The sequence below is a fragment of the Dipodomys ordii genome, unplaced genomic scaffold, assembly GCF_000151885.1.
Source record: "Dipodomys ordii isolate 6190 unplaced genomic scaffold, Dord_2.0 Scaffold78, whole genome shotgun sequence".
NCBI classification, from domain to species: Eukaryota; Metazoa; Chordata; class Mammalia; order Rodentia; family Heteromyidae; genus Dipodomys; species Dipodomys ordii.
The window spans coordinates 5,613,628-5,630,914 of NW_012267294.1; the positions used below are offsets into that span (position 1 = coordinate 5,613,628).

The 17,287-nt window shown below is 46.4% G+C and overlaps 2 protein-coding genes across 3 annotated transcripts in view; both read right to left on the reverse strand.

The window, feature by feature from the left end:
• Positions 1-526: 526 nt before the first annotated feature.
• Positions 527-9,630, reverse strand: Bcas2 (breast carcinoma amplified sequence 2). Of its 2 annotated transcripts, XM_013024754.1 has the most exons (7): positions 9,500-9,630; positions 9,228-9,320; positions 7,987-8,057; positions 6,375-6,536; positions 4,443-4,493; positions 2,560-2,640; positions 527-1,137 (listed from the first exon to the last, which is right to left on the reverse strand). In XM_013024754.1, exons 1-7 carry the CDS (start codon positions 9,590-9,592, stop codon positions 1,011-1,013), a joined length of 678 nt encoding a protein of 225 aa, XP_012880208.1. In that variant the 5' UTR covers positions 9,593-9,630; the 3' UTR covers positions 527-1,010. The 2 variants fall into 2 exon arrangements, with proteins under 2 accessions (XP_012880208.1, XP_012880209.1); XM_013024755.1 differs by lacking the exon at positions 2,560-2,640.
• A 1,173-nt stretch (positions 9,631-10,803) lies between these two features.
• Positions 10,804-17,287, reverse strand: part of Dennd2c (DENN/MADD domain containing 2C) — a 48,833-nt gene continuing 42,349 nt past the window's right edge. Inside the window, exons 16-19 of the mRNA XM_013024596.1 lie at positions 15,944-16,049; positions 15,451-15,687; positions 13,912-13,998; positions 10,804-12,138 (exon numbers count right to left, since the gene is read on the reverse strand). Coding sequence (XP_012880050.1) covers positions 12,107-12,138; positions 13,912-13,998; positions 15,451-15,687; positions 15,944-16,049 — 462 coding nt within the window. The 3' untranslated portion in view covers positions 10,804-12,106. The remainder of the gene's footprint in view (positions 12,139-13,911; positions 13,999-15,450; positions 15,688-15,943; positions 16,050-17,287) is intronic.

The following is a 17,287-nucleotide window of genomic DNA, read 5'->3' on the forward strand; positions in this document are numbered from 1 at the left end:
AGTATCAGGGCGTGGACAAAACAAGTGCAAGCTGGGTGCTGCTGGCTCACACCTGTAATCCTAGGAGACTGAGATCTGAGGTTCCGTTCAAAGCCAGTCCAAGCAGGAAAATCTCTAAGACTCCTATCTCCAATTGACCACTAGAAAGCCAGAAGTGGAGTTGTGGCACAAAGTGGTAGAGTTCTAGCCTTGAGCACAAAAGCGCTGGGATGGTACCCAGACCCTGAGTTCAAGCCCATGACAGACCTTTACCCCTCCCCCCACCCAAAAGGCAAACTCCTTGCCACAGTGAAGAGGAGTTCCAGTAGTCCTTATTTCCATCTAAAACCCCGTGAGCAAGAGCTTTACTGTTGGCAGGACAGTCATGCCCTAGCCAGAAGTGTCCATAAAGCTCCTCCTCTAGCCTTTTCTACAAACCTGGATTGGCAGTATGGACACAGCAAAGTCCCACTTCTCAGTACCAGTTTTGTAGCTGTCTCAACAGTCATGGAGATAATCAAGATCAACCATTATACTTGGTGATGAATAATGTTCAGAATTACTTCTTTATTAGAATCATAAATCAAAAGTTGCCAGCTTCTTGTATATTCTGGAAGCCATAAATTAAGGACCCTGACTACAACACAGTCCAAGTCATTAAAAGTTAATTATAAGAATTATTCTAGTCCCTTATTTTGAAAGCCTACATTTTTATAACTATAAAAATGCTATCAGGTTGAAAATCTTTATTTCACTAAGAAATACAATCACTGCAGGGGCACAAACATTTGTGGTCTGTGAACAGTCTGATCCAGTGCCCCAAGAGCCGCAGCCCTCCATTTCTATAGGTCAGAAAAAGAGCAGGGCCTGACAACATGTGAAAGCCCAACTGCTTTTCCTTTCTACCCACCAAATCAGCCTTTTCACAAGTCTGTGTGTGTGTGTGTGTGTGATAGTGCTGGGGTTTGAACTCAGGGCCTTACACTTGCTAAGCAGGTGCTCTACCACCTGGGCCACACCCCAGGCCCTTTTCAGAAGTCTTGCCGGATGTTTTCTTTGTTTGCCTCTCCATGCTGCTGCTTAATTTGATAGATTTCATTTTCCAGTTGCACAATAGTCCGTTCAATCTCATAATTCTTACTGACCAGAGATACCCAACTAGAAAAGGAAAAACATTGTAAAAAGGAAAAATTACTCCAAGTAAAATTTCTCCTAGAGTTTAAATGCATATGCAGTTTCACTGAAGAGCCACAGCACTGTTACCTTTCCCCTTAAAAAGCAAGATGCATATGGAGGAGATGGGTGAAGGGTGCGCACACGCACATGCGCACACACGCGCACACACACACACACAAGGCACAGTGGAGGAGATGAAAGGCACACAGGTTATTACTTCTTACATGCGCATGTAAGTCTACAATTGCCTCGAAGTTAACTAAAAGTAGTGGTGGCAGCAGTAAGACAGAAGTGACAGGGAAGTAATGGAAGGTGATACAGGAGTAACAGAAAACTGGGCAGATGTAATCTACTAAAAATGATGGACACTTCCCTTCTCCTTGGTTCCTGACGTGACAGGCGGGCTCACAACACGGAGATAAGGAAATGAAGAGAAAATGGGGAGACAGGAAAGAGGAATGACCCCAGAATTCATGACTATATTTACAGATGTGATTATCTTGTTTGAAGACAAGGTGTCACTAAGGAGCCCAGACTGTCCTAGAATTTGTGATTCTCCTGCTTTAACCTCGCACGTGCTGGGATTATATACCCCACACACAGATTTTATTTATGAATTTGCATAAATTCTATCCGCAGAAGAACATCTCAAAAACAAAACATAGAAAGGGAAAAAGTGAAGCAAAAAAGTTTCAAGTTACGGAATTTCCTTTGTTACAAGGCTGAAAAACAAAACAAAAATTTAAACAAAGGGTGATCAAATTCAGCAATGGAACTCGCTAGATACTGTTGAAAATGAACAACTAGTGGATGGGGATGGGAGGGAAAAACTGGGAAAGATCATGGGAAGGGGTGATATTGTCCAAAAAGAAATGTACTCTTCACTTATATAACTGTAACCCCTCTGTACATCACCTTTATAAGACCAATTTTTTTTAATTTTAAAAAAAGGTTCTGAAATTAGCAGTGATAGCTGTACAATATTGTTAATGTATAAAAAAAACAAACACCACAGGTTTATATCCTTTAATTTAGGTCTTATGGTAAAATTATATCTCAATGAAACAAACTGCCAAAAAAATTTCTTAAATAGGGCAGGATATGGTGCCTGCTGAGCATATTCAAGGCCCAGGGTTCAATTCCAAGAACTGACCAAAACAAAAAGATCAGAATATAGGAAGGTTCTACTAAAAGCCAAAAACACTGGCCTAAACCAGTGCTCCTCTTAGCAATGGTTTCATTCTTAGAACTTCTGGCTGGTTTCTACACCCACACTTCAGAAAAGGACAGATGAGAAACAGTGAAGGGCAGAAAATGCAGCATTCCATTGGAATTCTGCTTGAACCTTACTGAACCACATCTTGGCATGTGCTGAGAAACAGTGCAGTGGAGTTAGACACTCACTTGGACTCCATCTCTCTCAGCTTAGATCCAGCTGTGAGCTGCATGTTCTTTCGCTGCCAGTTTAAATCTTGGATATGTTTCCTGTAAAGAGTTATTTACACAACCCTACTGCATTTTAACAAGACCAAAATCAATGGAAAAAGTAATAACCAAAACAAGACAGTCTCTTTAGAAAAACATATATACACAGTAATAGACTAATTCAGGAATTTATTTCTCAATTACAAATTTCATAAAACATGCTCAGTGTGACAAGTAAAACCACCCCAGACGTGCAGACTGTGAGTCAACACTCCCACCTCCCACCCCTCTTCACCCCTTCCTGAACTGCTGTTGGATTTTGTGGACACAGTAATCATGTTCAAGTCCAACTGCCTTTGAGAGGTATCCCAAGAATGAAGAGTTCCAAGTGCAGTGGGTAGAGGTGGCCCTCAGGGTGGTTACCTAAGGTCATCTTGTGCAACCCAGACCTGATTTCTGGTCTTTATAGTGAGAGAAGGGGGCACAAGGCCTCTGGCCACGGGACCCCTGGCACTCCTAGGGGATCATCCAATCAAGGTCATCAACCGATGTGGTCTCCGACCTTGGGACTCCAGAACTAAGTCAAAATAGGCCTTTTCTTTAAAACTCATCAGTGTATGGTATGTTATTAGCAAAAGAAAATTGGTTAAAGTCAGTCCTTCCAGATTTCCTTCCTATCCATGCACATATACAGAGATCTTACAGAAGCAGATTATGAGTTACCCTGCACCCTACCCCCCCTGTCAGGGTGTCTTTTCAGTTTGCAGACTTGTAAGTGCCAGAAGTGGAGATGTTTCAGACTTCCAGCCTATTTCTCCTCCATTCAGCTGGAGCAAATCCAAGGCTGGACAAAGAGTGGATCGAAGATACCACAGTAAGACCCATGCATCTGGACAATTGCTAGGTGCTAATAACTTTTTTTAAAAGGCCAATTAATCTAGGCTGGGAATGTGGCTTAACGGTGAGAGTGCTTGCCTACCATACATGAAGTACATTAAAAAAAAAAAAAGATAAAGTGCCAATCTACTACTAAAATGAAGGGAAACTTCTTGCGTTCCAACTGGATACACTTGAAGTACATCAGAGGATGGCTGGCCTGGCCACCTAGTCCTGCCAGCAAGTGACTCCAGGCCTCACATACCCAAAAGGATGTCAAAGAAAGAGTTCTGTCTGCTTTGAGCAGAATCCTGGCTGTGAAGGTTCAGCATCTCTGGTTAGGGCTAGGCGTAATTAACCACATGATGATTCAATTCTGTCTGAGGAACAGGCCACATGACACCCTGCCAACTGCACTGTTTTTATGTGTGCACCCATACTGGGGTGTGGACTCAGGCCTGCTGCTCTCTTAGCTCAACACAGTGCTTTACCACTAAGCCACAGTTCCACTGCCAGCTTTCTGGAGGTAAGAGTATCACAGACTTCCTGTGTGGGCTAGTTTTGAATCATGATCCTCAGACCTCAGCCTCTCGAGTACATGAGCCACCAGCACCCGGCTCTGACTAGATTTTGTTGGAAGTATAAATCCCTTCATACTGCAGAAACTTGGTTTCACTTATTGTTTGTTGTTGCTGTCTGGGTTCTTTGTAAAACAGTCTCACTACTGTAATCCAGCCTGGCCTCAATCTCTGCCCCACCTTCTAGGATACTGGCATTACCGGCGTGTACCACACTGCCCATAGTCTGCTCCTTTTTGTAGTCAAAAACATTATTTGGAGCTTCCCCAGCTCACTTCTCACAGAGCAGTAACTATTGAAAGCATCAAAGGTGAAGGTGTACAAGGCCCCCTTTCACATGTGACCACAGTCTCAGTGGTTCTTTTCCCCCACTCTAAATTTATTAAAAACAACAGAAAAATAATTTACCTTAACTTCTGAAGCTCTTTCTGTGCATGCTCAATCATATGAACCAAGTTTCTACGGAGGAAGAAGAGCAAAGTCAGACAGGATAAACAGAAATTTAAAAGCAATATTGATGGGCACCCGTGGCTCATGCCTGGGATCCTAGCTACTCAGGAGGCTGAGATCTGAGGCTCTCGGCTCAAAAGCCAGCCTGGGCAGTGAAGCCTGTGAGACTTTGATCTCCCAACTAATAATCCAAAGAAGCCGAAAGTAAAGGTGTGGTTCAAGTGGCAAAAAAAGCTCAAGGACAGTGCCCAGGCCAAGTATAAGTCCCAAGACTAGTGCTCGTGCACGCGCACACACACACGTTTTCCTACCTAGGATGGCTTTGAACCACGATCCTCAGATCTCAGCCTCCTGGTAGCTAGTAGGACATGTGAGCCACTGGCTCAGGGCATGTCCCTTCTCTGAATTGCTGTCGTTTATAAAATCAGCCAACAAAGCAAAATTGTACCCATACTGCCAGAAACTGTTTCCTGCATAGTTGTCTCCACAGCTAGCTAATGGTTCTAGAAGACAAGAATCATCTTTTTTCGCGTTTGAAACAGATTTCTCAGCTCCTCTGTTAAGATTTCCTAATCACTCAGATCCCATTTATTCTTTTTTTTCTGCTTATAATACACTCACATCATGAGTTGTTTGTACATGTCATAAAAATTTAAAACAAAATTCTGATGATCTGAGAATGATACCCATCATTCCATTGTGTCATTTTATAGTCATTTTTAAGAATAGTTTAACAAGAAGCTTTTACAATCATGAGGTTCAATGGTCTTTTCCCCTATATGATTAACATATTCAGCATATTGTAAGGATCAAAGGAGCCCCAGAGCTAATAAAACCGCTGAATTTCACAAACTAGCAAAATCCATTAAAAAAAAATTTTTTTAATGTGTGCCAGTCACTGGGCTTGAACTCAGGGCCTGTGTACTGTCCTTGGAGCTTCTTTTCTGCTCAAGGCTGGTGTTTTACCACTTGACCCAAAAGTCTACTTCTGGCTTTTTTGATAGTTTTGTTGGAGCTAAGAGTTTCATAAGTCTTTCCTGCCTGCCTGGCTTCAGACTGTGATCCTCATATCTCACTCTCCTGAGTAGCTAGGATTACAGGTGTGAGCCATCCGTACCTAGCACCTAGCTGGCCGTAACTTAACTGTTATGTCAACTTTCTGAGTTCTGGGATTACAAGTTGTGAGCCACCATGCTCAGCTCAGCAAAATCCCTTCAGGTGTTACTTCGCTGCTATTCCTTGATCCTCAGACCTATGAGTCAGCTGTAACCCCATTCCTACTTGTAGTTGTTCATGAACCTGTGAGTTCCCACTTCCAGCTGAGGCCGAGCAAGGAGGGGCTCTGCAGTTTTTCCTTCCGAGCTTTGTTTAGTACACACTAATTAGGAGCTACGTTAGGCCCCTCGGCACTCTTCAACTGTAAGTGGGGTTCAAAGCAGTAGCCTATCAGGGTATAGTTCCAGGACAGGATCCTGAGTCAAACCCCTCACCTTACTTTTCTGTTCTAATTGTTATCTTTCTCCCACATTTGTTAAACACACAAGTATCAATGTCTGAAGTTCCACTGACTAAAAGAGCAGCATGACTGATAACAAAAGCTGAGCCAGGCACCAGTGGCTCATGCCTATAATCCTAGCCACTCAGGAGACTAAGACCTTGAGGATCGCAGTTCAAAGCCAGACCAGGCAGGGAAGTCCATGAGACTCCCATCTCCAATTAACTACCAGAAAACCAGTAGTGGTGCTATGGCTCAAGTGGTAGAGCAATTGCCTTGAGCTAAAGAGCTGAGGGACAGGGCTCAGGCCCAGAGTTCAAGCCCCACAACCAAAAAACAAAAGCTGGACGCATAAGGTGGAACAGATGCAAATGGAGCCAAAACAGGCTTCTTACTCATTGTATACTTTCCAGGCATTACAGCCATGCTGCGACATGAGCTCTAGATTCTCGATGCGGACGGCCTGGTGTTCTAACTGGGCCATGGAATTGCTGACACACTCCTGCCATGCGGTGACATCATTCTTCTGACCCGAGGAAGGGGCTGGAAGCTCATATCTGCCATCAGATAACAAAACACACTAAGAATACATATCCTCCTCTCAGCAAAGGAGATCTAGACCTTTCAATAAAAAGAAACCTCTTGGGCTGGGAAGGTGGCTCAGTGGTAAAGCTCTTGCCTTGCAAGCATGAGGCCCTGGGTTCGATTCCTCAGCACCACATAAGCAAAAAGAAAAAAAAAGGCGGAAGTGGCACTATGGCTCAAGTGGTAGAGCGCTCGCCTTGAGCTGAAGAGCTGAGGGACAGCGCCCAGGCCCAGAGTTCAAGCCCCACGACTGACCAAAAATAAAAAAAGTTATAGAAATCCAGTGCCAGAGGTCAGGCCTGTAATTCTTTCTTCTAAGGGGACTGAGATCATGATGATCAAAAGTCCAGGTTGTCCTAGGCAAAAAGTTTGAGAGAGAGCTGGGCACAGTGGTGTGTACTTATTGTCACTATATGGAAGGCTGCGATAGGGAGACTTTTGTTCCCAGCTGGCCTTGCAGAAAAGGGAAGTCTGTTCAGCTCCATCTCAATGGAAGAGCATGGCGAGGCACACCTGTCACCTCAGCTACTGCAGGAGAGAAAGAAGAGGACTGTGGTCCAGGTGCGGGCCTAGTACCGAGACATCATCTCAAGACAACCAGTGCAGAATGGGCTGGAAGTATGACTCAAGACAGCGCCCACCTAACAAGTGAAGCAACTTGAGTTCAAATCCCAATACTTCAAATCCCAATACAAAGTTATTGATCAAAGTAAAAAGCACTATACAGGGAGCTGGGAAGGTGGCTCAGTGGTAGAGCCTTGCATGCATGAGTCCCTGGGTTCGATTCCTTAGCACCATATAAGCAAAAAGAAAAAAGCCAGAAGTGGCACTGTGGCTCAAGTGGTAGATAGAGCGCTAGCCTTGAGCTGAAGAGCTGAGGGACAGTGCCCAGGCCTAGAGTTCAGGCCACACGACCAGACACCCCCACCCCCAAAATAAAGCACTATATAGGGATATAAGGCCCAAGATGTGGCTTAGTGGAAGAGCCCTGGATTGGATCCTGATCAACACACACACAGAAAAGGTACAATACAAAAAGTGGGAGGGGGGCTGGGAAGGTGGCTCAGTGGCAGAGTGCTTGCCTTGCATGCATGAGGCTCTGGGTTCAATTCCTCAGCACCACATAAGCAGGGGGGGAAAAAGCCGGAAGTGGCACTGTGGCTCAAGTGTAGAGTGCTAGCCTTGAGCTGAAGAGCTGAGGGACAGCACCCAGGCCCAGAGTTCAGGCCCCACGACCGGACCCCCCCCAAAACAACAACAACAACAACAACAAAAAAGGTGGGAGGGAACAAAATGTCCACTTGCACTCAGACCCCACTCTGCTGTGTGTCTCCACACAGCCACATAGCCAGCAAGTAGAACCTTTACCAATCTCAGCTTACCAAGTTAGAAATGTGATAACTTAGATTTTAGTTCTCTTACCGTTTCATACTGAGCAATTCAATCGGTTGCCGTGCGGACAGTCTTTCAAATTCATTTCTCATTATGTCGGTCTGATAACAGAGAAAATTACTGCCAAGATGATATTGACAAACTAAAATTAATAATTACCAAACAAGTCAATTTACTTATGTATTCTTTATAATACACACTATAATGGATCATTTCCGTTCCCCCAGTGCCTTCCTTCCTTTATATTTTAGAATGGTAGGACTTGAATGTAGGGCCTTGTACATGGCTAAGAACATGCTCTACTACTAAACTACACCCCTAATCCATGTGTGTATATAAATATATATGTATATATGGACACACATGTGCAATTTCATTTAGAAAAAATTTGTTATACAGGGAGTTTTAGTTAACCCCCAACCCACAATCAAGCTGGTCCAAACAATCTCATTCCTCCTATCATACTCCCTAATATATCTTGATACTTGTATGCAAGTTCCAAAAATTTGAGTTATGAGCTATTTCTCCTCAAATGTGTGGGTCTTTGGCCAGATCAACTCTGATGAAATCCAAAACCACTGAAGAAAGAGGATCTACCCTCCTCCTGCCATCCACAAACAGTCTGTCTATCTTCTTCAACAATTGGGACACTTTCTTCATTAAACTTCATCTCAACAGAAAAAAAGATGGGCATGGGGGTACATGTCTGTCATTTTAGCTATAGAATCCCTCCATATCCAGGTCTGGGCGCTGTCCCTCAGCTCTTCAGCTCAAGACAAACGCTCTACCACTTGAACTACAGCGCCACTTTCGGTTTTCTGGTGGTTTATTGGAGGTAAGAGTCTCCTGGACTTTGCTGCCTGGGCTGGCTTTGAACCGTGATCCCATATATTTAAAATGGCCTGTCCTTAGAAATTTTCTATCCAGGTATTCTTTTTCCAATATTGGGAAACGACCTGAGCTCCAACGCAGAGGTGGCCTGGCCTCCGGTGGTTCTGAAGAGACAGATTTTGTGGTCCTAGAAGTCTCCTTAGAGAATTTACAAGATTCTGATACCACCCCAACCCACCCCCCATGTATAATACAACACGTCTAGGTGTTTGGGATCCCTAGAGTTCCTCCGGGTCTCAGACACCAAGCGCCGGGAGAAGGCTGTGGTCCTCCAGCTGATTCTTGACCATCAGGGATACGGGGGTTTCGGACTCCCGTCCCCAGGCTCCACCAGACCGCAGTCACTTCCCCATCTGAGTCAGACTCCCGCAGTCCCTCACCTCAAAGGCGGAGTAGTCTGGGGCAGCGAGGTAGCTCAGGTAGTTCTTGGTGGGCCGGTACCTGCGCGTCTCCTCCTCCACCAGTGCCGCGGCCTACGGACGAAAACAGGCGCGCGTGAGCGGCGGGGCGGGCCGGGGAGGTCGCGCGCGTGAGCTACGGGACGGGGCCGGGGAGGCCGCGCGCGAGGGCCGAGACCGGAGCCGGGCTGGGCCGGGGAGACGGCGCGCGAAGCCCCTGCGGCACGAGAGCGCCGCCGGCCGCCCGCACTCACCGCTTCCCGCACGCCGGGCGCTTCGTAGCCTTGGTCGAAGTACGGCAGCGCATCCACCACCACCTCCCCGGCCACCAGCCCCGTGCCCGCCATCACTGAGCGGTGGGAGCGCGGTCTTCCCCAGAGCCACGCCCCGCTATTCCGGCGCCGAGCACTGACACGTCGCCCACGTGACCGCCAGGCACAGGCGCACTCGCTAGTTCCGCGGGCACGCCGGTTCAGCGGCTCAGGAATGTCGGGCACGTTTGTTTGGGGCGGATGTGAGGTCACACCCAGGGGCACGCCCGGCCTCGCCACTTCCGGCCCCAGGCCTCGCAGGGCGGCGCAGCGGATAGGTTCGTCCTTTCTTTCTCCCAGTGGGCTCCGGACGGAAAGCCGGCTACGGGCGTGGCCGGGAGACGGAGTGGCTCCCGCTCCCGCCACGCGGCTGCGTCTGGGATTCCCGGCTGCACACGCGCTTGAAGCCGTCGGTGTGTCGGGGCGCCCCGCCGCCCACCGAGGTTGCCTCACTTACCTTCTGGGAGCCGAGGGTTGTGCCGGGGCGTCCCACGCGTGCGCACCACCGGCGACCCCTCGGCCCCTCCCTGCGGCCCGCACGGCCCCCAGGTGCTGCCGCGCGTTCTTCAGCGTGGGCAGCTCAGGGTGTTGGGTTTTCCCGCGGCTGAAGGCCGCCCGGTGGCCTTGAGGGAACATGCGGGCCAGCCTCTCCCGTGACCGTGTCCACGGCCTCCGCGCATGCGGCCGCGTGGCCACCGTAACAAGAAGTCAGCGCAGACGGGAGGACGGCACCGCCGGGGAGCCTACGGCGGCCTCGGCCGAGCAGGTCCTCATCACCGGGAGCACGTGGCGTCGAGAGATGGAACTAGGTAGAAGATATGCACGCCCAGAAGCACCGAGCCCCACGCTCCCGGACGCGGCTAGCACTTCCGGTTTCATTCACTAGGAGGTCCGTAAGCAAACAACCGGAACTCACAACGCCTTACCAAAGCCGAGCAGAGCGGGCCTGAGGAGAGGCCTAACTCGGCCCCACCAAAGAAGTCCCCGCGCAAAGGGAGCCGGGCCCCATTAACCAGCACGTAATTACTCCTTGTTCCCCAGGGGTATTAAACTGCTTAACATTTTAAAACACACAGGCTCAGTTCAGTTTCCTAGGAACTAGGCTAGACAGCACCAGTCTTGAATGGTTTCTGCTTCAGATTCCATACCATACCTGTCAATTTGTTGTATTATAGTACAGTTTACAAGGTTTTGTACGTTTGAACATTTGTCAGTTAAAACCAGAAGCCAAAGCTGAAGATCACAACTGACATTTGCTACGTTTATTGAAGGAAACTACCCTATCTATGACCAATTTCTCTTTACCAATCAGTGCTACCACTTTAGGTATTAGAGAGCTGGGAGAGGAAGTGGCATATGTTTAGCACACATATTCAGAGTCAAATGTACAGCACAAGTTCCAACAGTTTTCACTAGATGGAGATGTGTAAGAGGCCCAGCATTCTATCTCCAGCACAGAAAGAAAAAAAGGCCTCAGGTAGGCACCACACCACTTATCCTCACAGCCTCAAGGTGGTTGCATTATACTTAATGGAAAACTTTTAATTAGCTGTAATCCAACAGAGCTCAAATTCTCATCCAAAAGACTAAACAACTTGATGTTCATAAGCTAAGAGTCCTGGCTTCAGTTCTATATGAATTGTATAACTGGCCAAATTAGCCTCTAAATTCCAGTTCCTTCTGTTGGTAAAGTGGAGGCACAAGTTGATGTAAGGCTTGAAATATAGACACAAATACTTGATGGTAGCAACACACACACACACACACAAATATACATGTCTCCAAAAGGACATTTTCATGTTAACTGTAATTCTGTCAAGTACAGTTTAATGACCTATGAAGGACCAATTACTCAAGTACCATACACATTGTGGAGGAAGAGTCACAAGATGTCTACGTTTATGTTGAGTGTGTGCCAGTACTGCGACTTGAAATCATGACTTTGTACTCTTACTTAGCTTTTTTCACTCAAGACTGGTGCTCTATCACGTGAGCCACATACCACTTCCAAGATGTCTACTTTTATAAAGCATTGGCTAACAGTGCCAAGAAGTAAGGCTTCCACTTAAGTGAGAGCTCCCTAGACAGGACATCAGACAAAAGTCTGTGAGTTCCAATGGCCCATGAGTTTATAGCTGCCATGATTCAGTGATGAGGGCTATGTGTGTAAGGCCGACCCTCCCAGTTCTAGTACCTAAAATGCATCCATTCTCTCATCAGTCATCTTTGAATGGTTCTGTAAATGCAGCACCACGTCTTTCCTTCCTAGAAGACAACTGTCCTCATAGACATAAGCATAAAATACACAGATGGGCCCAAGAATCAAAGAGAAAAGGCCATTGTGAAGGGAAATTGGAGGCAGAGGAAGGAAGCATCGGTTCCACACTACTTCCAACAAGTCTCCGGCAGCAACAGGGGAGTCATGGAGCCTGACCTGCTTCTTGGCTTCTTAACATTGCAGGATTTTGTAGCAAACTCCAAAACATCCTGACTCTAGGAAAAATAATGTCCTTGGGACTTTCAGCTCTATTTAGGATAGAGGCAAATACTTCATTTCTTCTGCAGAAATTTCATTTTACTACCTGAAAGAAAAGAATAATTTTTTTTTTCATTTCTTGTAATGATTTAAGGCACAAGATGAACAATCTAGTCAGAACAGCCTAAGAGTAAGGCACCATCTCAAGTGAGAGCGGCCATCTAAACCAAAGATCCTGGTGGTAATGCCTTGGTCTGTGTCTGGGGTACTGTTGGGAAATGGAACTTCAAGAGATGCGGTCTGGGGGACAAACACAATCAAACTACATTATATATCCATGAGAATATAATACCAGTGCTTTGTCCAAGTGATATATTCTAATAAAAAAAAACCAGACTGGGCTTACTCCCCAGAGGTTTCCTGGAGTTCAGGGGAAATATTTTTAAGCTCCCCAGACATTAGTTTCTGTAGTCAGAGCTGAAAACCAAAAATTTAACCTAATCCCATGACATGAAGATGAAATAATAACCCAAGCTATAATTTCCCCATGGTCTCAGCTAATTAAGGAGAGGACCCAATTAGAGACATGTTAAAGACCAGCATGTACACGCAGAGTAGAAGCCCATAACTAGTATGGAAGCCATACTCTGCTTTTCAGAATCATACTGGACAATTAACTACAAATGAAAACATCATTAAAAAAAACTGTGTTTCTCTATGAAGTATAAAATTAAAAGAGTCTTCCAAGAATATCTTCTTTGTCTTCAGTCTCTCTAATCCACTTGTTTTTTTTGTTTTTCTCCCCATCCTGGGGCTTGAACTCAGGGTCTGGGCACTATCTCTGAGTTTTTTGCTCAAGGCTAGCATTCTCCCACTTGAGCCACACCTCCTCTTCCAGCTTTTTGGTAGTTAGAGATAAAAGTCTCATAGAATCTTCTGCCGGGGCTGGCTTTGAACCATGATCCTCAGATCTCAGCTTTCTGAGTAGCTAGGATCACAGATGTAAGCCACCAGTGCCCGGTGAACCCATATGTTTTAAGTTTGGGTCCACAGATAGGATTCCAGGGATGGGGGTTCCATAAAACCCTGAAATTGTATGCAAAGTTTATTTGTATGGAAAAAGAATCACAGTTTTGATTAGGGTTTCATCATGATATGAGAAGATAAACTATGAAGGGATTAAAGGGAGCTCCTGATGGAAGCAGTTCACAGGGCATTCTGATGGGGAACCTGACCTCTCAGAAAAGAGATTTTCTCCAAATCACTCGGGATCTGGGGTTGCAGTTCTGGCCATTGTGGTTACATGGTCCACCCACCATTATACCGCTGAGCTGGCTGGAAAGGCCTGCAAGCTTGTTTTCAGCTTTTTTTTTTTTTTTGGTCTGTCATGGGGCTTGAACTCTGGGCCTGGGCACTGTCTCTCAGCTCTTCAGTTCAAGGCGAGCGCTCTCCCACTTAAGCCACAGTGCACTTCAGGTTTTCTGGTGGTTAATTGGAGATAAGCATCTCATGGACTTTCCTGTCAGGGCTGGCTTTGAACCACAATCCTCAGATCTCAAGCCACCTGAGTAGCTAGGATTACAGATGTGAGCCACCTGCACCTGGCTATTTTATTTTTTTGCTGGTCCTGGGGCTTGGACTTAGGACCTGGGCACTATCCCTGAGCCTCATTGTTCTCAAGGCTAGCACTCTACTACTTGAGCCACAGCATTGTTTCCAGCTTTTTCTGAGTAGTTTATTGGAGATAAGAGTCTCATGAACTTTCCTGCCTGAGCTGGCTTCAAACCATGATCCTCAGATCTGAGTAGCTAGGATTATAGCCATGAGCCACTGGCACCAGGCATAGCCCAGTTTATATAACAAGAAAACAGCAACTTACCAAGACTCCGCAAAATTCTGTTCACTCCACTGGGTTCAGACTCAGGAATTGTTTGCAAATACTGCAGAGCCCGGACCTCAAATAAGCCTGTGAAGAAAACTTACATTGGTTAAACTGTCCAACATTCAACCATGTGACTGGAAATTAATTAAATAACATCTAGGTGTTATTTTCTTCTTTTTCCGTGAACCTAGAGCCTTGCACATATTAGGCAAGTACTCCACCACTGAGCTACATCCCCAGCCTAAAGTTTTGTTTTTTCTTTTGGGTGCTGATCCTAGGGTTTGAACACTCAAGGACTGGACATTGTCCTTTAGCATTTTTGCTCAAGGCTAGAGCTCTACAACTTGAGCCACAGTGCCACTTCTGGCTTTCTTCTGGTTAATTGGAGATAAGAATCTCACAGATTTTTTTTCCTGCCTGGGCTGGCTTTGAACTTAGACCTTCAGATCTCTTGAGCAGGATTATAGGCATGAGCCACTGACACCCAGCCCAGTGTATTATTTCATTCTCTTCCCCACCCCCCGCCTTTTTTTTTGGTTAGTTGTGGGGCCTGAACTCTGGGCCTGGGCGCTGTCCCTCAGCTCTTCAGCTCAAGGCTGGCACTCTCTTGAGCCACAGCACCACTTCTAGCTTTTTCTGTGTATGTGGTGCTGAGGAACTGAACCAGGACCTCATGCATGCAAAGCAAACACTCTACCACTGAGCCACCTTCCCGGCTAACCGACCCCCCCCCTTTTTTTTGCCAGTCCTGGGGTTTGAACTCTGGGCCTATACACTGTCCCTGAGCTTTTTTCTCAAGGCTAACGTTCTACCACTTGAGCCACAGCACCACTTCCAGGTATTTCTGTTTATGTGGTGCTGAGGAATTGAGCCCAAGGTTTCATGCATGCAAGGCAAGCACTCTACCACTGAGCCATCTTCCCAGCCCCAGTGTATTATTTCTATGGCTAAAACAATATCAAGGGCTGGGAAGTTGCATCAGTGGTAGAGTGCTTGCCTTGCATGCATGAAACCTTGGGTTCAATTCCTCAGCACCACATAAACAGAAAAACCTGGAAGTGGTGCTGTGGTTCAAATGGTAGAGCGCTCACCTTGAGCTGAAGAACTAAGGGACAAGGGGCAACACCCAGTCCCAGAGTTCAGCCCCCACAACTGACAAAAAAGAACAAAAAAACAAATTTAACTTTACATGGTAGCTTTACATGGTTTTGTTTTATTTATTTATTTTTTGTTAGTCATAGGGCTTGAACTCTGGGCTTGGGCACTGTCCCTGCGCTCTTCAGCTCAAGGCTATCACTCTACCTCTTGAATCAGCACCACTTCTGGTTTTCTGGTGGTTCATTGGAGATAAGAGTCTCACTGACTTTCCTGCCCGGACTGGCTTTGAACCGTGATCCTCAGATCTCAGCCTCCTGAGTAGCTAGGATGACAGGCATGAGCCACTGGTGCCTGGCATGTTTTTATTTTTGTATGCTGTTTATCTTCAAACCTCCCAAGAAGGCATAAGAAAAAGAGTACTTGCTGATGGAAACTGACCTTTGACACCACTTTTCCGCAGTTCTCGGTCCTGGATGAAACCCGCAAACATCTGAGTCTCCATGAAAAGGTCGAGGAAGTGGCGGGCACTCCGGGAGGTGTGGGACTTGCGAAAGGGCTCCCTCAGGAACACGCGCTCCCCACGCTCAGTGACTGTCATGCTCAAAGAGTAGTGTCCCACAAGCTCCACAAAAAACCTGACAAAGGCTTCCGACACCAGAGAACTGAGGGTCACATCTGCTTCACAAGGAGAGGGTCACAGGAAAGGGAGGGGAGGAGGAACATTTAAGTTCTGTGTATGAAAACCATCACAGGCTAGAGGGCTAAGAGGAAAGGTAGGAAGCACAGCCATCACCTCCGCATGGTTTAGGGCCAGCAGAAAACAAATGGCAAATGTGCTGACCTTGTTTCTTCCTCTCGCCACCCGGCCTGCACAGCTACAATTTTACTGTAGCTGCAATTTCAAGGGCACAAGTGAGAACCAGGCTCGTACCTTGTGAAAGATGCCGCTCCTGAACCAAGATTTCATTTCGTTCTTCCAAAACCTGCAGCAAGGCAGCTTGAAGTTTAGGTGGCAGAATTTCACCCTCATCCGACACCTTGAGAGAGGAAAACTGAGGTTGAGATTCTGAACTTTTTTTTCCCCAGTCCTGGGGCTTGTGAACTCAAGTTCTGAGTACTGTTCCTGAGCTTCTTTTGCTCAAAGTGAGCACTTTACCACTTGAGCCACAGCACCACTTCCAGCTTTTCTGAGGAATTGAATCCAGAGCTTAATGCATGCTAGGCTACCACTGAGCCACATTCCCAGCCCCACAGGTTTTTAAATGGGATGCACCTGGAATGGTAGAGTTCCAATTCCTCAGTACCACATACACAGAAAGAGCCAGAAGTGGCACTGTGGCCTAAGTGGTAAAGTGCTAGCCTTAAGCAAAAGGAGCTAAAGGACAGTGCCCAGGCACTGTGGTCTGTTTCTGAAGTACTGTGGAATCAAACCCAGGGCTTGTAGTATGCTAAGGAAGCACTCTACCACTAAGCCACATTCCCAGCCCCTAATGAGCCGTTTTTGAAAAGTCAATTTCCTGGGAAACTATGTTGTTCATTTCATGTTGTTTCATCTTTTGCTTACTAAACTATATTGTTTATTAACTTTGACACAAAAAAATGGCCACTTCTGTTTTGCCTCTACTATACCTTGTTCAATTTTCTATTTCACAATTTGTAAACCTTTATGTATGTATACGGCTCCCTTCAGTAGGTAAGACCAGAGGATCAAACTGTGACTATTCATGTTTACATTCTGACTGCCTAAGAGCGTATCTAGAAATCAGCATTTGGTAAACACTTTTCTATTCTTTTCCTTTCCCTTCCTCCGTGTGTGTGTGTGCGTGCGTGTGCATGCGCGCGCACGCACACGCACGAACACATGCTTGTGCACGCACGCATGCATGCCAGTACAGGGGCTTGAACTCAGGGGCCTGGCTCTTTTGCCTAGCTTTTCCACTCAATATTGGAGCTCTAGCTGGGGTGCCGGTCTAATCTTAGCTACTCAAGAGGCTGAGATATGAGGATTGCGGTTCAAAGCCACACCGGGCAAAGAAAGTCCCTGAAACTTTTATCTCCAATAAACTACCAGAAAACCGGAAGTGGCGCAGTAGCTCAAGTGGTAAAGCGCTAGCCTTGAGCTGAAGAGCTGAGGGACAGCGCTCAGGCCCAGAGTTTAAGCCCCATGACTGACAAAAAAAAAAAAAAGACTGGCACTCTACCACTTGAGCCACAGCTCCACTTCCAGCTTTTTGGTGGCTTGTTGGATATAAGAGTTTCAAAGAGGGCTGGGAAG